Source organism: Pseudonaja textilis, chromosome 5 (assembly GCF_049901715.1).
Source record: "Pseudonaja textilis isolate UNSWEBS1 chromosome 5, rPseTex1.2, whole genome shotgun sequence".
Taxonomy (NCBI): domain Eukaryota; kingdom Metazoa; phylum Chordata; class Lepidosauria; order Squamata; family Elapidae; genus Pseudonaja; species Pseudonaja textilis.
In genome coordinates, this window is record NC_141994.1 from 50,620,053 (window position 1) to 50,642,663 (window position 22,611).

At 37.2% G+C, this 22,611-nt stretch overlaps 1 protein-coding gene across 4 annotated transcripts in view; it reads right to left on the bottom strand.

Moving 5' to 3' along the window:
• Positions 1-301: 301 nt before the first annotated feature.
• The window catches only part of TOM1 (target of myb1 membrane trafficking protein), a 28,814-nt gene continuing 6,504 nt past the window's right edge, over positions 302-22,611 (bottom strand). Inside the window, exons 2-16 of one of the 4 annotated variants that reach the window (XM_087934858.1) lie at positions 19,779-19,863; positions 19,052-19,130; positions 17,349-17,498; positions 16,484-16,618; positions 15,189-15,335; positions 14,209-14,325; positions 13,850-13,983; positions 13,715-13,748; positions 12,367-12,475; positions 11,866-11,986; positions 5,969-6,044; positions 4,736-4,798; positions 2,443-2,502; positions 1,927-1,966; positions 302-1,402 (exon numbers count right to left, since the gene is read on the bottom strand). In XM_087934858.1, coding sequence (XP_087790984.1) covers positions 1,251-1,402; positions 1,927-1,966; positions 2,443-2,502; positions 4,736-4,798; positions 5,969-6,044; positions 11,866-11,986; positions 12,367-12,475; positions 13,715-13,748; positions 13,850-13,983; positions 14,209-14,325; positions 15,189-15,335; positions 16,484-16,618; positions 17,349-17,498; positions 19,052-19,130; positions 19,779-19,863 — 1,502 coding nt within the window. In that variant the 3' untranslated portion in view covers positions 302-1,250. Of the gene's footprint in view, positions 1,403-1,926; positions 1,967-2,442; positions 2,503-4,735; positions 4,799-5,968; positions 6,045-11,865; positions 11,987-12,366; positions 12,482-13,714; positions 13,749-13,849; positions 13,984-14,208; positions 14,326-15,188; positions 15,336-16,483; positions 16,619-17,348; positions 17,499-19,051; positions 19,131-19,778; positions 19,864-22,611 lie in introns of all 4 variants that reach the window. The other 3 variants (XM_026695474.2, XM_087934859.1, XM_026695483.2) reach the window with 3 other exon arrangements.

A 22,611-nucleotide genomic window follows, 5' to 3' on the forward strand; every position in this document is an offset into this window, starting at 1 on the left:
AGTGCTTATGTCCTATTTCAGTGCTATACAGCTTGGGTTTTATGGGCCTGGTATATGAGCAACCATGTTCCATTGGGTATGTACAAGTGGCATCTACTCAGCAAATGTTCACATTCTTTTTTTAAGGTTAAATTAATAGAGACAAACTTCAGTTAGGAGTTTCTTCCTTGCTTTGCTTTTCTGCAAGGAGCTATACTCACTGAGAAACCTCTTGACTGCTTCTCCTTGTACTCTTTCTCCACATTTGATTAGAAAGTGTATTATACTGTAAGCCAAGCCCAAATTTGACAGAAAGCACATATTTGTAGTGAAGTCATTTCTTTAATATGGCATATACAAAGCAAGTCTCCCAATGATATGGCATAATTCAATATTGCCTCCCCCCAAAACCGTTCTTTAACCATAAACCTGGTGAATGTTATTTGCAGTTCTTTCTGAGAATGATAGTGAAACGTAATCTAAGGGAATATTATGGTGATTGTGGGTTTCATCAGATTCAATTTCCACACCCCTGACACCCCTCCCCCCCCCCGAAAAGTCTGTGCCTCCTGGACATTCTAGCTTTGAAAACTGAAAGAAGGCAGCCTTGGAAGAAATTGATACTGCTCAGAATTACGCACTGTGCAGCTGGTATCTGGACTGAAGAGAGAATGTGCTTGGCTTGCGAGCAGAATTTGTCATGCAGAAATATTGGTATGTAACACAGTGTTACATGTGTGTGTGAAAAAAGACCACAAACAGTACTCTTTTTTCCCCCCACAGCAAACTGGATCTGTAGTTCCCTTATTGCTAGAGGAGAAGAAAAATACAGAAAAGCCAGCTTAAAGATTGAAAGAAGCTGCCCAATTTGACCATTTTGTGCAACTGCCTGTGGGATTGGGAAAAACTGACAAATCCTACTACTCACTTTCAGCACGACTTTTAAGAGTCATCATCATTGGAGAAAGATATGCACAGCAAAACAATGAAGAACACCCAAGACTGCCTAGATCTCCCAGGAGAAATCCCAATTCATCTGGCAAATACATTTGATAGCTCTGCAACATCTTCCTACTGCTTGCTTTGCTTTAGTGTTCCCTATTGCAGCAATGATTAACCTAACCCGAAGCAGTCTGGAAAGAAGGCAGGAAGAAGGAAAGAGGAAACTTTTCCGATCTTGTCTCCTTTGGATTCCCCTCTCTCCCTCAAGAAGTGCAGCGCAGAACACACAGGTCCTCTTGTAACCACGGCACACCAAGCCGCAGAATGGCTCATAAAGCAAACATTGCATCTTCATCTTTGTCTTTCTTTCGCTGAGGACCAGAGTTAGTGGATGTTGTGGAAGGAGCCCCTGTGGGGGCACTGGGAAGGGTAGGAAGTCGATCTGCCACCTTTGCACGCTCCTCAAGGAATCTGTCAAACTCTGGCAAGAAAGAATTAGGGATAATTTTAAAAGGGGAAGAATTAACAAGGCTGGAAGGGAATTACAGCTGAAATATCTATGAGGGGTTCTTGATGCTCTCTGAACTTGGTTGTTTTCTTGCAGGCCTTCATTACCCAAACAGATAATGAAATGTTGGAAAGAAAATAACCAAGCCCAGAGAGTACCAAGGTCCCCTCATTTCAAGTCTGAGTTACAAATATTCTCTTCTATTGGTGAAACACCTATCTGGAATTAAACAGACCATATTGCTGGTGATAATAATCGGTGACAAACAATTGCTTTCATCAGGACAGTTCTGAATACATAGGTACAAGAGGAAACAAATCCTGGTACTTATTAGGGGGTTACAAACAGTACAGGTATGCTAAGAAATCATGTGTGTGTGTTGTTAATATATGATGGTTTGATTTTTTCATGAGATTAATAGATGAAGAACATTTCAGGCCTAGTAGCTGGAGAATATCAGTCATAAAGGACAGGATATATAATTGGGTATAACTTGCCTTCACTGGTGACACCCTTTGGATCCACTGTCTTGTTTCCCTGAGGAGAACAAAAAGGTAATATGGAAATAAAATAAGATTAAGTGGAAGCTTGCAAGGGTCACTTGGAACAGAATTTTCTACTATACTAAGATACTAAGATTTGGTATATGTTCGCCCATCACATCTACAGAGTAGATAAGTGTTTCAAGGAGCAGTTGAATTTGGGACACTGCTATCAAATTTCTGTTTTTAATGCTGATATGTCAGTGACCAACAGACCTGGCCATAAGAAAGGAAGAGTAGACATTTCATTTTCATTTTCAGAAAAAACTCAAGGAGACTCCCTCTCAATGCAAGAGAGGAAGTCAGGTTTAATAGTTAATACTTATTATATCTATAAGCTAGAGACAGAATCTAGGATTCCCCCCACCCTCCAGGATATACCACCTAGTTATGTTCCTCCTCACAAGACAGTTGGTAGGATGTGCCAGTAATTAACTCCTTATACACAAGCATTTCATCTTTATTACATACCTCTTCAGTGGAGATCCACTGCTCAATTTCCTCCATGAAAGTAGCTTGGGATACAGGAATCTGATAAGGAAAGTGAGAAAAAGACCAAATAGACCTTGCATATCCACGTTTGTAAAAAAATATCCTCAACCCTCAGGGTTAAAAAGCCATGATTTAAATCAGTGCAATTCTTGGTTCAGCATTTCTTAGCATCAATGAAGAATGGCTTGAAATCTTTCTCACATAGCTTGGGCCCTACTTTGCAGGTACAGATTTTATGGATAACAGCAATGTATATGGAGAGACATCATTAATTAGAAGGCTTTGTTTTATTTTTATCTAGCAAAGCATAAAAATATTCTGTGTTTTAGTTTATGTTAGATCATATCATTGTATATAACAAGGCTAAGGAACAACATTTTGCAAAACAAAATCAGGTAATTTATATCTAGCAAATGTGCTTCTGTGGGCTTCTGCTTTGTTCCCATCTTCTAATATAAAGGCCACTCTGGCGCAAAAATTATACACAAGATCTGACAAATTCTTCTTCTTTTTGTGCCATATCCGTCATCGGATGTTGGCAATTATGTTGGTGAACCTATTTTTATCAACAGCTGCACGAAAAAGTCCTGCTGAGTTTTGTCCAATCTGACAAATAAGATCTCTCAAAGCTTCACTTCTTTCCTCTACACTTTCATCTCTTTTGGCTAATTATTATCCCTTACACTCATCTTCTTCCTACACTTGGTTTTTGGGGGGACAAGTGGAGGAGAGAGTAACATATAAGTTGCTTGGAGTTCCTGAGTGAAAGGTGGGATGTAAATCCAAGAAAATTTTTAAATAAGATTCTCGTATTTTGCCCATTTCCTGTGTTTAGCAAAATACGTTTGAAGTATTCTTAAAATTTAAAGGAAATAGGGTTTCTTATATAAACAATGTATTAGGTCAGCCATTTTTACTTATTGCTATTAAACCTATAGCTTGATACAAAGGGTTTTGTTTCCCTTATAAACCAAAAATGAAAACTTGCCTGGGGAATTATATTGTAATTTCAAATGTAATGATGAAACTCCACTTCTTACTTCCTCACTTCTTCATTTTTAAGTTCATGTTCCTATCTTAAGCCAAGTAAGCTTATCTTGATAAGCCATGATGTGCAAAAGAAGGAATATACGTTTATTTTGGCTTTCAGTATTCAAAAGCAAGCAGGTGTGGTCTCAATAGACAGATTTATAAGTTAAGAAAGAAATCTTCAAAGTTAAAGCACAAATACCATTAAGGCAGAAAAAGTACTGAGCTTTTGTTTACAAAACCACTGGAAAACAAAGAGAATAGAAGCCAACTAGCCCGAGGGAAGAAATCATGCAACCAGTTCCAAAGCCACTACCAGACTACGATCTATTTTTATCTCATTCTCTTCTGTCTGCCAAGATAAAGCTCTTTTCTTCTTCTTCTGTTCAAATCAAACTCAGTTAAAAATTTGGGGAAGAGAGGCATTAAGAAAAATGTGGTCAGAATTTTATCCCCAGAAGAACTTTCTAGAACAGATGGAAATAAGAGCTGCTAAAGTAATCCAGAACAGTGTTTGGGTTCAGCTTGGACAAAGCAGTACAATTCCAATCCTAGGTTGATATTATTGTGGCATGCATAATCTTGGAATTTCAAGATCAAAATGTTAGGCAGCCAGATATTGATCGTAGTGTTTGTGCATATATTTCTCCCCAAAGTGAAAAAAGTCAAAGAAGAGGCAAGACAGAACTTGCCACTAGATAACTGTATGTGCACTATGTGAAAGTACAAATCCTTGCTTGATATAGCAATAGCATTTAGACTTATATACTGCTTTATAGTGCTTTATAGCCCTCTCTACAACCTATATGGAACCTTATAGGTTATGTTCACTTCATAATCCTTTATGACACTTTCTCGTCACTTTCTCCTGAAATAAGGAGATCATTTTTAGTCTTTCACGCAGATAGTCAGAAAGAAATAATGGATCTTTCTTACATAATTTTTGGACTGTGATACAATGCAACTGCATTTAGAGTTATAGACATTATGTTACAAACATGGGAATAAATTAAAAAGCTGTAGAAGATTCTATTTTGGCTATTGTAAAAACTTTTGTAAAAATGTTTCCTCTAACAGGTAGAATCTGGAATGTAGCATTTTGAAGAAGAGGTTTCTTGGCTTCAAACCTAATCATATCACTTTGTCTGTTGTTGTCCCCACACAGTGTTCAGTCCGTACCACAATATGCTCAATATTCTTCAAGCGCTTTTTAAAATCTTCCCCAGCAGTGATACATTCTCACCATTCCTTGGCGCATCATCCAGTTTGTAATCGGGGCCTCGTCAGTAGAACCACCTGGCTCCAGCTAGTTAAGAGAAAATTTGTTTTCAAAGAAGATTGAAAATATGGGTGATGAGGAGAGCAGGGAGCAATGTTCTCAGTAGGGGAACTATCCCCTCTCTATCTAAAAGATCATGGGGGACTTCTCTCCTGCCTGTCATTCTTTTTAATGAAATTGAAGGAACTTACGTCCCAAGTCCGTAAGAGAAGGTTGAATTATCTATAGAAAAATAAGAAACTGAATGGAGAAACAGTGCCTTTTGCTCTTAAGGACTGAATAAAAGGAAGACAGTTATTTAGGGGGCTAACTCAGACTACGAAAGAAGCTCGATTCAGATGGACTATGTTTGAAAATTGTGTTATTATAAAGTGGATTCAACACAGGAAGAAGATATATTTAGAGAACTGCTCATCTTTTTGACTGTATTTACCCCAAGATGAATGCACAGCACTCATTCTCTTTTGCAGATTTTTTTTTTTTAGTATTGTATTTTTGGAGCTTGATGGCTGTTAATTGAAGCATTTTGATGATACATATTGCATTTTTAATTAGCATCTTTTCTTACGGTTGAGTATAATAATTCCAAGATTACTGTATTATGGAATCGAAGTATTATGATGATTAAAATGTTATATATTTCAGAACTTTGTGGAAATATCTTTTAAATATTTGGGTTGTTTTTCCAATTAGATTTAATTTTAATGAATTATTGGACATAATGCAGTGCATTATGATGGATCTTTGGTTTGCATTATTGCTGAACGTATATAAGTAGTCTATTGTGATTTATTATGAACTGTTGTGGGAACTATATCATGAAAAATTTGCTTGAAAATGAATTGAAATCTGAAGTCATTTTGCCTCCTCTTAGAATTACTTTACAGTATTTAACCCTCACTATGGGTAGATGTAGTCTGACTTTGGAGTGGTAGATATATTCATATACAAATTATACATGAAAACATAGAAAGCTGTATTATCAAGAGAGATAATTACTACAATCTCCCCAAATTCAGCATCCTTCAATTATTTTGAATTACACTTCACATTGTCTCAGCAAAATAACTGATTGTGCTGGCTGGAGGTCAGTGGTACATATGGGGAGGCCTTGAATAGGCAGGATATGCCTCTTCAGTTATATGGTTATGTAGTTATATATGCAACTGTCTAACAGTTTGATAGACAGCTACTCACTGCTCCTGTATTCTGTTGTCTGGCATCCAAGGCTCCAGCTAGACCTTTTGTTGCTAAAGGATCTTCATACTTCACCCTGAAAGAGGAAATCAAGTTAGCCAGTAGATATGGCTTTGGGCATTTTATCTAAAGCACAGATTATGTTCCATATTTCTGGGATGAGGTTGGGAGTACTTTACACACACACACACATACACCACATAGAAATACCAATAGTGAGGCCCAATAGAAATGTATTATATAAATTACATTAGATGTTTGATTTGTCATTTTCTTTTAAACTTTATTATTTGATGCATAACAGTTGAACGTGTTTAAGTAAACTACATTTTCTCTGAAGAAAAAAAATAATACTGTGATTGACTTATAAGACTCTGCCTGCCTGCCTGCCTACCTTGCCCATAATTTGGTAAACACTGGCACGTACATGTACTTAGGCTGACTGTAAAACCAAATTTTAAAAAAAAGGTGAAAGGATTTAGAGAAAATTTTAATGTCAAAATTAATAAACTCCCCTTCAATTGTCTTTTTATATAGCCTCATACAATATTAAAGAATTTTTGAGGAATAGATGGTGACATCAGACATTAGATTTAATTTATTATATTGATTACTTGTCTGAGAATGAAATAAAACAGCAAATTCAACTGCATTGGAGATTGGAAAAGGTAGCTTCAGATAGTTGCATACAAAGTTAGGATTCACATTTAGAAATAAAATAATAATTAGGAAAACAATTATATCATAATTGGTAATCAGTAGATCTCTCAGATGAATTATTTACAATGTATGTTCACAATTTTGCTGAACATTCTCAGAATGTGTGAACCTGCGGGCTCTTCTGTATATTTATGAGTGATTGAAAGACTATATTCAACCTCTGCCCAAATTCCATGACAAAACTGCTAACTCCTAGAGTTTGTAAATAATTTCTTAAATGTAATTATCTGTAGTTGTTGAAATACATTTGGATAGCATTAATAAGATTGATAAGACACTGGCAGCACAGAAGCACTGGTATCAATATTCCTAAATTCCTGAGCATACTTTGTAATATATCCTTTAACCACCCATCAATCCCAGGTTTGTAGAATCTTTCACACTTTAAAAAATGGCTTACTTTGTATGTTGAGAAGGCCATGTGAAAACTGTAGAAAAGTCCTTACTCCACATTCCATCTCTGTACGATTTCCACTGCTGTAGTACTGCTGTTATGAAATCTGTAGTACTGCTGTTATGAAATCTCCTTCTTAGCTACTTAATCTCTTTTAAGGAGGCATGTGAAAAATGTTTTGCCACTGTAGTTATAATTGGATGATGCTACTGGTGTGAATTATTTATTATTTTTAGCGGACTGAGAATATTTTGTTTTTGTAGCTGCTATAGATTAGAATGGTTGTAAATCATTTTAAGTACTGATGTGCAAGAAGAAAGTGAGCACAGTTAAGATGCAACCAAGATTTTAAGTCCAAGTCTTTGATATCTAGATCTTTCTCTATTGCATATTGATTTGCATGCATATATACCAGGTGAAACAGTTGCAAGTGTTTCATTCTAAAATTAATATTCAATTATAGTTTCACTGAATTTTACTGTGTTTTCCCAATGTGATAAAGCACAGAAAGTCAGATTGCATATCTGCAGAATCTGTTTTGTTTTTGACTAGAATTAAGGAATTCTGAGTTCGTATATCTGTCAAATATCAGAATTAAATGGAGCGCCTAGTCATTCTGCATAAAAATACATTCCTAGTCAACTTCAACTTTATTTTGGTATAATAGTTCATATGGAGAACCAATCTGTTTGCTGCTAAACTGAGATTCAGAATAAGTAATTTTAGAAAAAGTAATTTTATTGTAAGAGTACTAAAATGTGTTGGTTGAGAATAGATGAAAGGCTGTAAGTCACCCAATGATTCTGAGTCTTCTCAGCCCGATATCTTAAAAACTAAACTTTAAAAACCCAGTTTGTTTGAGAATCTAACCTGATCCTCTAATCAAATCTATATCATATTTTGAGAAAAATGTAGCTTTGCAGCCTGCATACACTAAACAAACAAAGCACTCTTCTATGCTATCGTTTGATATTTTACAGAAGGTATTCCGATGTTGGTAGTTATGGGGAAGGTTATAGAATTATAATAGGTACTAATCTGCTGTGCCCTGCCCCTAGCAGTCTGTCTGCTTGCTTATTGAGATTTTTGCAAACATTATTTAAGTATACCTCCACAGGAAGAGGGAATAAGGTACTTTCATGTAAATATGGTTTTATAGGCACTCATTATAGAACTGCACATGCATATAGTTTTGTAACTCTATTTCACTTTAATGCATGAACTTAACACACACATTACATGCTCTGTTTTGCAGGTAAAATTAGGCATAACCTTTTTCAGATTAATTAATGCATACAGCTATTGCGATGCTAAACATCATCTCATAGAAACTATTTCATAGTGTTACACGCTTTTGAAAAAATAACTCATGTTTGTTATTTACTCTAAAGTATACCCAGATCTGCCTTCTGTCTACACTCTACCTAAATACATTCTTTCCTACACAGGGCCAATGCAGCCTTGGATGATGTTGCACCAGAAATGAGCTCCCCCAGTCCATATTTCTATCCCACCCATAATCACTGAGACATGTTCCTTCTTGCAGCCAGGGGGTTGGGCCACCTCTGCTCGAACTTTTCAAAGAAATGCTTGTCAGTGAAGGGCCCACTGTGCACAATAGCATCAAGGATGAAGCAGAGTACCACCACCATACCAGCAATAAGGCAGAAAGGCAGGAATGGCTTGAAGTGTTGCCAGAACTTCTGCATGATGTTCATGATGTTTTGGAAAGATACCCAAGCCCAACTCCAATAAAGTTATCCTGATTTGACCATCAAAGTACAGGAAAAAAAAGCACAAACATATACGGAAATAGAGGCAAGCTGCAAAATAGATAATCCCAATCTGGTTTCTGGCCAAAAAATTAAAATAGGAGGCAACCAGTCCAACGTGAGATAGCAAAATAAACTGAAAGTGTCCCTTCATCGGAAAGATTGTATTTATCTTAATCTTAAGAGGATCAAGTAGTGCTGGAGAAAATATGCAATTATCCAGAGTAGGAAAAGATCAGCCAGAGTGGATGTCAAGAGATTAGGTTTCAGCTGCTTCTAGTGCTGGTTCACTCTCTCTGCTTTCTTTCCATATAGTTCCCAATTCTATTTCATATTCCATTTAACAGCAAGCAGGCCAAGAATAGTCTTCCTGTAGCCTGGTATATGCGCGGGGTGTCCATATTCCTCTGGTATGGTATGGCTTCCCTTCATCTTTGAACCAGGCAGAGTCTCTGAAAAGGCGAGCTTTGCAGCAGGCATTATAAGCTCTCCAGTGGCTCCAAGAGCTGAATCAGTGGTGCCTAGAAGCCTACTGGCACATAGCCTATTTTGCTAAGTGTTGGAGGGGGTATAAGTGCACATGGCCGTAAAAAAACATCTGTTTCTATTAGCACCAATGCCACTCAAAGGCTTGCTTTAATCTTATGCCATCAAGTCTGAAAAATATGCCAGGATACAGCTCTGTTTTTCTGGGAACTACCGAGTTGGGCAAGACCCTCAGAATTAGCCATGTATCATTGCAAGATTAAATCCAGATAAATAGTACTTAAAATTCGTGTCATATTTTTTTGCTATACAAAATGCCTTGTGCAATTTTCACAGCTATTCTGCAGAGTGGATCAGCTCTGCCATTATTCCCATTAAGCAAATCTTGGAAGAAAGGGAAGGTGCGATGTCTAAGAAAATTATGGTTATCTTAAAGCTATTGATGAATGGATGGTTTTGCACCACCAGGAACGTGTCAGTAGAGTATGTTAAAACAGCCTGTCCTGTTGTAGGAAATGTCTGTTGCTTTATAGAGTGAAGAGCTGTGTCAATTTTTAAGAAGTTTATCTCTCAAATAACTAGATAATTAAGGATACGTGAGAAAATTAAAATCAAAGAAGTTTCTGATAAACAAGCAGAACAGTTTCCTCAGAGAAATGCTAACTCTGCCATTCACTGTGGCAACAGCTCATGCTTTTAGTTTTTGTAACAGCTTGCAGAAAGTCTGCACTACCACCCCTAGATAAACAAATAAGGTGCAGATAGTCCTCAATTGCTGACCATCTATTAAGCAACTGTTTGAAATTACAATCATGCTGAACGAAGGGACTTAAACATTGTACTCAAAGTTCTGACTGCCGTAACAACCCTGTGCTCACATGATCACAATTCAGGAGCATTTACAATTTGCCATCCTTACAACCAATCTCGGGGATGCTACAACTGCCCCCACCAGCCTATCTCCTCCACTCAGTCCTGTCCTACTTGGGCCTACTTTTCACTTGGCACGGCCTCTACAGACCTTGGCCTGTTCCCTGTCCCTCTGATTCCCATTTACTTGGGCCAGTCCTGATGGGCCTTGTTCCACTTACAGTATCTCTTCCAAAGACTGCCTTTCCAAAAGAGAATCAGCCTATGTGCTCTGTGGCGTTCCTATACAGAAACTAACTGGTGCCATGCTGGAAGCATGTACTATTTTAGAAGCAGTTCGCAATCCTCACAATTCAAGAATAGCAGTCATTTCCAAAATGGCACCTGCTTCCAAGATGGCACTAAGCAGCTTCTATATAGGAAGGCTGCTGCGTGGCACATCAGCTGACTCTCTTTCGGAAAGGAGATCTCAAAAGATCACTTTTCCAACAAGAGTGTCCAGCCAATGTGCCACACAGGCTTTTCCAGAGGCTGCCTTCCACCATTCTGGAAATGGCTGCCATTCTTGCAATCTCTCAGAAGGACACAATTTTCCAAACTGCATGATATGGAAAATCACGACTCTCTGAGAGATTGTACAAATAGTGCCCACTCCAGAACATACAAGGCTGTTTCTACAAGAAGACTGCAGAATGTCGCATTGACTGGGCACTCTTGGAGGTCAGAAGAAATCAGTGTAGCAAGGCATGATGGGCAGGAGACGCAAGGATGTGGAGCCCAGTGGGGCAGGAAGCTGTGCAAAGAGTGCCTTGAGGGTGGGAGAGGCTCTGAAAACCCATTACAGCCAGAGTGAGCAGAGGAGGTGCATAACAGTAACTAAAGCATTAGTCTTAATTGATAGTTACATTGCTAGACTGCTCTAATTCATAAATCTGTTCTTCATTTGGTCCATGCTATTAACAGTAAACCTTCTATTTTATTGCAGCTGCAATTCACATAAACCACTAGAGGTTGAGGAAATGCCAAGGGGGACAGGGAGTGGAAAAGAGGAATGTGCTAATTACAGCTCAGGTTTGTCCTAGTTCTTTGGAGTAGAACAACAAACAGTCTTTTGAAATCTCAACAATCTAATTCCCAAATACACACTAGCATTATTGTTGGGGCATAAGACACAAAATATGTTTTGTTAGTATCACTGTATTAAAAATTTAAGGAGTCAATACCAGAAATTCTGTAGTCTATTGTCAAAAAGGAAATCCCATTCTGAATGGTAACTAGGATTTTCAACATCACATACAACATGGCAAGACTGATGCTACATGAGTCAAGTGACATAACTTTCAAAACTTATTCTTCATAATATTGGCAGCCTTGATTTCAGTCTCTTGGTTTGCCCATTTTTCTTTTCTCCTTGCAGGACTTAAGAATTTTGGATTTACAACTTCCTTCTCTACATGAAAAATATGGAAGGGCAGATAGCTGGAAACTTTTGAAATTATGTCTACATTTAAAAAATAAAATCAATTTTGCATAAAATTAAATCAAAACATACATTAATTTACCAAAATGGGCATTCAAATCTCTTTGTTTGAAAAGTTTGCTTTACGGTATTCATTATTTTTGCCCATATTAATATAATGGGTATATTCACTTACTCTTTGCGTTGTTCAGCTAAGGAACTGCCACGGGTCAGTGCAAACATATCAAACTCTTCTTCCAGTTTGCTGGAATTGTTGAGGGATTGCAAACCTGAACTGACACTATTAGAACCAAGATCTACAAGGCAAAGGACAGCAAGGTATCATCTAGAATGTTAAAAATATATGAGGATGTAATGAATCTATCTATCTGAAAAAGAAACATCAAGCTTTCTTACATGGAGTGGGCAAATTTTCCAGATGAAGAAAGTATTAGAAAGATCTATTGTGACTTCTAAACAGCATGCATTTGGGAAAATATGTCTATTCAGGTTTTCAATAATTTCTCAATAAATCTGCTTATTATCTGCTTGTGTTGGCCTACTTCAGATAATGTTGTTTATTTAAAAAGTAGGGAAATTGTATATAAACTAGAGAGAGCTCGCCAAATGGCCAGAATTATGAATGTGAATGGGAAAAAGAATTTTATAGCTTTACAAATCCAACAAAGATACTTACCAATTCCTGCAAGTTGAGATGAAAGTGTACTGGCAGTTACAGGAACTTTTTGTGCTGGTGTGATACTAGGCCCCATGTCAAGCATACTGTTTTCATTCTCTGTGTCATTCTGTTGCTTGGAAAAAAAGAAAAGAAAAATGCATTTTGCTAATATTGGATTACTGTGAAAGACTATAGCATTTCTTCCAAAACATGCCTCCCAATTCACTGATCATGTGTTCTGATTTTTCAGGGAAATCCAACCAAGGATATGGAAGCCAAAAAAAAAAAGGTGATATGAATTAAAAGTTGCTACACAAGGTCCCTTCCAACTCTTATTGTTACATGAAACAACCAGTTAAATAAGGGTGTTAGGATTACTATTTTAACAAGGAAAAAAATAAAGAAAATGCCATCCAATGTTCAAAGGAACTCTCACACAAGCATTTCCTGGAGCATCTTAAGACTTCTGTACATGACAGACTTCATGCTGCCAATATAGGTTCTACCATGCAATCAGTAAAAGTCTGCAGGCTCCCTGGAGTTGAAGTTTATGCCAAGGATGGTTATGAAAGTATATGATAAAAATTACAAGTCTAATGTACACAAATGAAGAAAAATGTTTCTAGGATGAGATGAAAGTATTATTCACCGTCTCAAACTATTCTTTATATTGACTGGTTGTTCTTGCCCATTACTATCTGGAAAAGCCAGGATCTGAATTTAGGATCTTTGGCACAGAGTACACAAACTTTTCCCCCTGAATCATAGCTATTGTCCTAGTTTAGGATTAGTCAAACAACAAGGTATACCAATGAGCAATCCTTCTAGAATTGTTCTCTGCATCTAGTCAATGCAAAACTTAAATTTTATGTATCATAACTGACATGCATCCTGAATCATAAACTAATACACATCCTGTATTGGAAAAATTTTGGCACAACCAAACCAGCAAAATGCCACTAGAACTTTTAACATCACTTTTAGATGGAAAAAGCCCAAGTACAAATATGTAAAGCCAGGAAGGACTATACCAAATAAATTCAAGTATGCTGCTGCAGCCACTATATATTTTATTTTATTCTCTAGCAATATCAATAATATGACCTTACGAGCATGCTTTGGAAGGACTGACAGAGTGGTTCAGTGGCCAAAGAATTGCACTAGGACTCAGGATTCCAGGATCAAGTCCAATCTCAACCAAGGAAATGTATAGATAATTTTAGGCCACATGCTCTTCAAACCGAAACTACCTCTTTGGGTGGCTCTGAGGCTACAGATTGGTAAAAGGAGTGCCATGTATGCTCCACTGAGGTTTTGGAAAAAGGGTGGGCTATCACTCAAACAAACTAAGTAAATGCTGAAATACCTTTGCAGGCTGGCCAGATCGGAGCCGTTCAAACCTATGAGAAGCAATGAAATAGTTTCAATGGAAAACAGCAAGGCTGCTTTACTTATAAAAAGAGAAAGAACATGAGAAAGAGAAAGATGTTCTCATAAATACCGTTCATGGCGCAGGAAAATATTGTTGAGGTTGTCATTGACAATGAGCAGCTCCTCAGTTAACTGTTCATTAAGGATGCGGGGAATCAGCTCCAATATACGCTGCTGCATTGCTTTACACGTCCGATTCAATTCCTACCCACAGAAAGAAGATACAAGTTATGAGAACAGAATCAAAGAAGCTAGTTTAAGAAGCAGCTGCTAATAACTAATCAGTTAAAAATCTATGTTTACTCATCCAGGTCATGAATCCAAAAAATAGTTTTTTGGAGTTGGGTTAAGGCTCATCTCAGTGATTGCTAAATGAAGTCCTTATATACACAGCAACAATAATAAATGTTACATTTCAGCACTTCCTACCTGGAGCAGTTCAAGGTCAGAAGGTTCAGTTTGTCCTGGCACTAATTCTGTTAACATCTCAGACATTACTTTTACATTTCCATTCACCACTTCCAATTCACTGCGTAATTTTCCAATCTGAAAACAACAATAGAGGCATTTTTAAAGCATTCCATTACTGGTGAATATGTTGCCTTAATTTGTCAAACCAATACTTTATCCGGCAAGTATAGTCTGGTTGCTCTTGCCTATAAAGTTTTCTCTGTTTTGTTAGGTGTGATAATTTAAGCACAAATAAGCCTAGTATTTTCCTACTCCCTTCCTAGATATTTTCAGGAATCTCCTTGAATTAATTTTTAGATTTTGAGTTAACAACCCATACTCCTCTTTTAGCTTGAATTCTTCAACTCTATGATTAGACAGTTGCAAATAGCTACAGGAGCTGAGTGTGTCCTACCTGCTATAATAAATAACTAGAATTTTGTCCCCAGTGTTATGTCATTACAGTCAGAATAACCTAAAGTCTAACAGCTAAAAGTGGAAGCTAAGAAGCATCACTTCCAACTTTGCAGATAATTATGAATAAATGACAAAAGGTGTGACTTATGTACTAATGGATGTGGCCTTATTTGTGAATAATACATGGAAGCCTGGCTATTCTCCTTCTCCCTTGGCTTTTGCTCAGAAGCACTGTTTTTATACTGAACATTGGGAATACAAAAAAAGACAAACTATCCTCTCTATATGACAAATGGTAATAGGACTGCGGACAATTTACCATCAGCCCAGGAAAGAGAGGAATCCTTATGTCCTGTCTAAATCATCTGCATGATATTGTTACATGCGCTGCTTGCTCTTTCAGATAAACATGTCCTTTGACACTGGTCCCTAAGTGTGTGGATTCCATTTTTCAGAAACTCGCATAAGAAAAAAAAAAAGGATGTCCTTCAACAAGAAACTCTCTTATAGGGATAGAAGGGAGAGGTTCGTGTGGCTCTTACCTGGTCTGCTGTAGGTGTGATAGAGGCATCAGCTGCAATTTCTGGAACTTGTGGTAAAGATACAGGGTGCAGGATTGAATCTATTGGTTGAGGAGAATCTGCTGATGAAATAACTCCTGGCTGGGAATCTGGTGGAGTGTATACAGTCTAAAGAGAAACCCATAAAGGAGAGAAAGAACAGTTCAGTTATTTCTACAAAAAAAATCAGCCCAGTATATTATATGCTGTTTTTTTACCCATAATTATGGTGTTTTCTTTTTATCTAAGTAACGAGCCAGTCCTGCAGCCCGAAGTGTTTCCCATTCTTCTTACTATTTCTCTGGGGCTTCCAAAGCGGTCACTTCAGCCTGGTTCTTTCCGTTTCTCTGCATGAGTAGCAAGCAGCAGATAGGATGAAATATGTTGCAAAGCAGATTTTCAACTAGATTGTGTGCTTTCGGAGAAATGTCCAAAACTGCATAGGCAGTTTGTGTTCAGAATGCTCAACTATGTCTTACAGTGTTTATGAAGCGTGTTTCTTAAATTCTATATAGTTCTTAGACTTTGATTATGATAGCAATACATTCCCCTTTGAATACAAAGGATCTGCTTACTTTCACTACACTTGATGTATTTTGGTGTTAGGAATTGATAGTCACCTAACAGTTGGGTTGGAAATATATAAACCAGGATAGACATTTAATATTGTCTCTTTAAGGGAATGCTAAAATTGTAATTGGGTGTGGTTCCTCAAACAGCCATAAGATGGAGCCAGAAACCTGGGTTGTTTAGTCCTGTTGTTGCTAGTTGCTAGTTGGTCTATGTTCTGATGTTCGCTGTTTTGGTTCCTGAATTTTTCCCTATTTACTGTTGCTAATTGTCGTTCTTCTTGGATTGCTATAAGTCTGTTACTGAACTGTTTATGATACTGGACTTTGATATTTGGATTATCCCTGGACTGAAAAACTGACTGCTTTAACCGTGTATGACTTGGACTGCTTGTTGGAATTTGCTTAACCGTTTACTAGAAGTAAAAACCTACATTTTACTATCCAGTATATCTGTGTGCTGGTTGTGTGTTATTCCTCACCACTCTCACTACGTCTCAGTGTTTGCACTCATTCTCCTAACGGGGAATTACCTCAACTTGGCATCCAGCTCTTTCACTTTTTTTCATAACATGCATCAATTTGAAAAGAGAAAAAATGGAGCAAATCAACACCACTATTTCTAAATACCTCCAAGATATATTTCATATATTATTCATATAATATTTTGTAATGCAAATAAAGAATTATTGTGCATTAAACATTTACCCTCTGTGGTGTATGGATGGGTGATAGCATATCTAGATCTGTCATGGGAAACTCCAGGCCTTTCCTCCTCAGGTCCTCATAAACAGTCACAACCCCAGTCAGGTCCGGTGTACTACGAAAGGCATCAGCCCAGGACTAGAAAGACAGGGAAATCATTACAATTTTTGATTTTTAAACTCCTAATTTTTTAAAAAAGCATGAACATTTATGATTTTGTTAGAAAAGCAGAGTGTGCATCAAAAGCAGAGAACGGTTATCAGATTTGAACATTTTTAAAGGTGTTTGACTGCATGGGCTGGTCAGAGTCTAACTGCTGGAATGATCTGATGAATACTAGATATATGGTCACACAAGCAGCATAAACGGCTGTTAGAAAACCTGATTTTAATTTTTCAAAAATGTTTATCAAATTTGTCCACCACCCACAATGTTAAGTTTCTAGCCCCTGTGATGTAGGCTAGTAACTTGTAAGCTACTCTAGCTGAGATCTAAAAGAAACAGTAGGTTTAATGAGTTAAAAAGATAGCTTCAGACTGTTGCCTGTGTTTTGCCTCTTTCCATGAACAGTAACATAATTTATACAAAATAATGTATGATATTATTTATATTTATTATTTTATACAAGATATGATATGATACTATGTAAATTAAATAATCTACAAGGTACATAAACGTTTCAGATTTCAGTTATCCTCTGGAATAACTATACAAGTATGGATAGAAAGTTTACTTCTATTTAATAAGCATATATTACATACTGCCATGAAAAAAATCTGGCTTGTGGTTTAGGCAAAATAACTGTGGGTCTGTTCTTATACATGGAGGTCTCTCTGAAAGACAGAAAGATTGACAGGGATGCACTTACTTGGATGAGGGTCAGCACCTTATCATGTACAATGGCTGGAGGATTGTTTTTGGGAAGGATGGTTCGTACTAATACACCTTCTACAAAATCCTGGCTAGCAACCAATATGTGAAAGCGATGGCCACAGTTTTTGACACATGTCTCAAGGACCTGCAAAGTCAAACAAGATGTATTGGAAATTACTTCTGGTTTACTTGCATTTTCTGATCACATTACAGCTATCGCTTTAAAAAGTTGCAAAAACTAACCTTAGTGTTCACAGGCAAGTAGAAAGGTATGATTGTTCCATGTTAAGCCAATTAAAAAATATTCTTTTACAGGCAAATGTATTTGCCCTGCCTTTCAATTAATTCATACAATCTTCACATTATACCTTTTTTAAAAAAACTTATGCTTATTACTTACATGAAAAATTAGTATTCTAGGTTAGAGGTCACTCCTCTTTTCCAGGTATATCCTTAAGGTAAAGCAACTACAACAGCTTTCCCCCTTGCTAGCACCCTCCTAATGAGGCACAACTGCCTCTCACTCAGTTCATCAGACAAAAGATGGAGCAACCACAACTTCTGAAGGTGAGCTATTCCACTGGCTGATTGCTCTTACCATTCGGGATTTTCTCTTTAGTTCTCTCCTTAGTTCGTTTCCATCCATTGTTTCTTCTCTTGCCTTTGGGTGCTTTGGAAAATAGTTTAACCCCTTCATCTTTGTATGAGCCCCTCAAATATTGGAAAATCCCTTCAGAATTTCCTCCACTTTTAATACAAAGTATAAGCTATAGAATTCAATTGAAAAACTGAATTTTTTTATGCAGAAACACAATAATAAAAAACTAAAATAATGTGGCTGCATAAGTATGCAGACCCTCTTATAACCAGGGATGTGGCTGTGTTCAGAATTATTCATGTTCAAAATGATGGTAAATAGTAGTCAGTACACACGTGCCATCAATTAAAGTTCAGCTATTTTAGTAGGATTTTTCTGACATGTACTCAGTTACCTTTTACAGCAAAAGCCACGGTCTGCAAAGAGCTTAGAAAGCATCAAAGGGATCTCATTGTTGGAAGATATCAGTCAGAAGTAGGGTACAAAAAATTTGTAGGGCATTGGATATACCATGGAACACAGTGAAGCCAGTTATCAAAAAATGGAGAAAATATGACACAACAATAACATCACCTAAAACCAGATAACAAGATAAAAAGTGGTCCAAGAGGCTGCTAAAAGGCCTATGGCAACATTAAAGGAGCTGCAGGAATTTTGAGCAAGTTGTGTACTACATTTGACAACTATCTCCCAATTAATCATTTGCCTTGGCTGTGGGGTAAATGGCACAAAAGAGACTTTTGTCACAAAGAAAAGCATCCAAGCCCAGCTACATTTTGCAAAAACCTATAGCAGGTCTGACAAAAGCATGTGGGAAACGACTGAATGTTGACATAAAATCAAAAGGTACTTCAACAAAGTATTAGTTTAAAGATGTGCACACTTATTCAGCTACATTATTCTGGTTTCTTATTATTTTTCCCTCAACATTTTCAGTTTGTTTTTCAATTGAATTTTATAGCTTATATATTAAAAATGGAAAAAATTCTGAAATGAACTACCTTCATCTGATTCTTTTTTTCATCTCAAAAACTTGGCATTTTAAAGGGTGGATATATTTTCTATATCCACTGTAACTGAGAAATCTGCACCATACTCACCGTCAAAGCCAACATCACTTCATGGAAATTCTTATTTCCAACAACCCTTTTCTTTATGGCTCGAAAAGCATCTTTGGGCCTAACAATAGCAAAGGTCAGATAATAGAAGTATTAACATTGAAAAACAAACAAAATATATGCTTGCAATTTGCCAGCAATAAGAGTCAGAATCAGGTTTGTTCTTCTTCAGTTAGACACTGAAATCACCAAAGCACAAAAAGCACAAAGAGCAACTCTCCTCTACATTAAACGATTCTGTCCCCCACATTTTTGTTCACATGAATTAAAAGAACCAAGACTCCTAAACTTAATGAAGATGAGGCACTAAAACGCGAAAGGAAATAATTTGAATTAAAGAATTAACAATAAACATTAACAGACCTAAAGAAAAATATATTAACGAGAGAATTAAGAATATTTTTATTTTCTAAGATTTCATGAAATGTCTGTAAGATTGAGTTTATCCTTGTGCAAAGTATTACGACTTAGTAATGGAATTTTTGGCATCGATAACAAAAAGAGTGTTTGAGGAGTATGCTCCTTTTTGAAAATCATCACAAGACTCAGTGTTGAGCTTTTATGTTTTATATCAATGCTCCCTGTTACATGTATCACTTTCCTGAGCTGGGTGTGTCTTCAAGGATCTCAGAAAATGCGCAGGCTAATGCAAAATCATCAGTGAACCTATCCAGAAAATGGCTATTGATTTCAGCACTTATTTCCTTACCCTTCTTCTGTCTCATTAATGATGTCACAGATTTCCATGTTAAGAGCCCAATCTTCATTCTGTAAGGAGCCATCAGTAGCTTTCTCTGTGGAAATAGAAAAAAATAGCAACCTCTACTATTCAATTTACTAGGCTTATATACAGCTTTAGCCATTGCTGACTCTGAGAGGTTTATAAATCAAATACACATAAACTTGTTTGAAAAAAACAACAACAGTATAACAAGATCATTACAACTGATAACATTCACAGTGCACCAGAGAATAAATATAATTCAATTAAATGAACACATGCCAAGAAAAAAATCCAATGCCAAACCACAACCTAAAGAGAATTTAATCCCCAACAATGAACCACAAGACTCCTGCACATGCCTTAAATGCTACAAAACTCTAAAGGATAATGAAAACTCCATCAAATGTTCTCTGTGTAACAAATACGCTCATCATGACTGCTTGGGATTACCCAAGCAATTGATTCAATACCTAAAATCATCCAATGAGTTTCCATTTCTCTGCAATTCATGCAGACCCATACTGGATCTGTTGGAAAGAGTCGATACCATTGAAACACGATTAACATCCCTTGACACCAAAGTAGCATCCCTGGACGCCTTAATAGAAAGATTATCCAACCTCAAAAAAAAAGACACAATGCAAAAACCTGAACACCCAATAGCTACAAACCACATCTCTACTCAACAACCACAACCCAATCCACAACCCAATCCACAAAAAACATAACCCAGACAAATATTGATATCCCAATCCTCATCAGAGAGGCTGTTGAGCGTGAACGGAAACGTCCAAACGCCATCTTATTTGGTCTAGAGGGCATCAATGATAATGATGACATCACAACTGTCCGAAACATCATCAGTGATTATCAAGCATCAACCATCTCCCTGATGAAATACTTGACATTTCCCGCATTGGCCGAGAGCTCAAAAACAGTGACGGCTCTGTGACCCCACGCTTCTGCAGGGTCATTTGCAAAAATGAATCAAGCAAACGCAAATTCATTTACACTATAAATTCACTCGCCAAAACCAACACCAACCATAAGAACCTCCGTTGTCGCCCTGACCTAACCATACAGCAACGTGCCCGCTCCCGTGTACTCCGCACTGAACTCAAAAACGTCTCGACAATGGGGAGAAGGACCTGTACATTGACTACCATGCTGACTGTATCAAAAGTAAGTCACACATCCCACAACTCAGCTTTAACCTTCAACCACAACCCTACCTCAACCAATCCACCATCACCCAAGACTAGGCATGCACGCCCCTAACTACCTCAACTCCAACTACTGCTGGCCTTAAATGCAAGCTACTCAATGCAAGAAGCCTTGTAAATAAAATACCTGAATTTTTCCTCCTACTAAATATGGCTAAATTCGACATTATATTTGTCTGTGAAACATGGCTCAATGCATCTCTCCCCGACTCCATTACCACAGTAAGAGACTATCATGTTTACCGATCAGATCGTGAAAATCGTAGAGGAGGTGGTGTTGCTATCTTCTACAAAAAGTCCTTACATCTAAAAAATATCCAAGTTACCCAGGAGCTTACTCTTCCTGAGACCATTATCTGTGAACTATCCTTAAATATCACAATTCGATTCTTACTATGTTACAGAGCACCTGATTATGACATTGAACATGTAAACAAGCTAAATACACTACTAACATGGGCAGCATCCTGCCCATACCCTTTTATCTTTCTTGGTGATTTCAATCTGCCTCATATTGACTGGACCCTAAGTGAATGTACAACTGAAACCATACATGCAACCTTTTACAATGCTGTTACAAATCTGGGACTGGAACAGCTAGTATCCAACAACACTAGACTAAACAACTGCCTCGATCTCATCTTCTGCAATAGTTTGAATTTAATTTATGGAATACAAACTAAAGAACCCTTTTCCAGCAGTGACCACAATATGATTGACTTTTGTCTCAACATACGTCCACACAAAAAACACCACAATGATGTGATCCCCAATTATAATTTCAAAAAAGGCAACTATGATCTTATAAACAACGATCTCTCATCCCTTGATTGGCAATCTCTATTCAATGGATGCAATACTGTTGAAGACCATTACAACATATTTTTACTTGAAGTCAAAAGAGTCATCAAACTATATGTACCAACAACTACTCCCAAAACAAAACAAAAAAACAGATTGCCCATAACAATAAGGAAACTTCAATCCAAAAAGAGATCACTCTGGCGGAAAAACAAATCTGGTCACGTTGCCAATTTCAAAAGCCGATACAAAAATTTATGCCACCAAATAAAGACCGAATGCACCAATTATCATATTAAACAAGAGGAAAACCTTCTAAGCACCAATTCCACCAATGCTTTTTACAATTTTGTAAACAACAAACTAAAAGATTCAAGGTCCATCCCACCCCTGATAGGACCTAATGGTAAAGACTGCAACGATGACACCATTAAAGCCAACATCTTTAACACATTTTTTGGCTCAGTATTTGTAAACAGCAATGGATCATGCCCAGCATTTCCTAGCCGAACCACAGATAACTACAGTGATCTAATACATATCGATTTTACAGAAGACAATGTTGAAAAAGCACTACGCAATCTAAAACCATCCCTATCTATTGGACCGGATGGAATATGTGCCTATCTCTTAAAAAAGTTATCCACTGCCATAGCCGAACCTCTAAGCATAATCTTTGAAAAATCTTTCAGGACCAGTTCCTTGCCTAACCTATGGTCACAAGCCACAGTCATCCCCATCTTCAAAAGGAGACCCTTGCCTAGTTGAAAATTACAGACCAATCTCCTTATGCT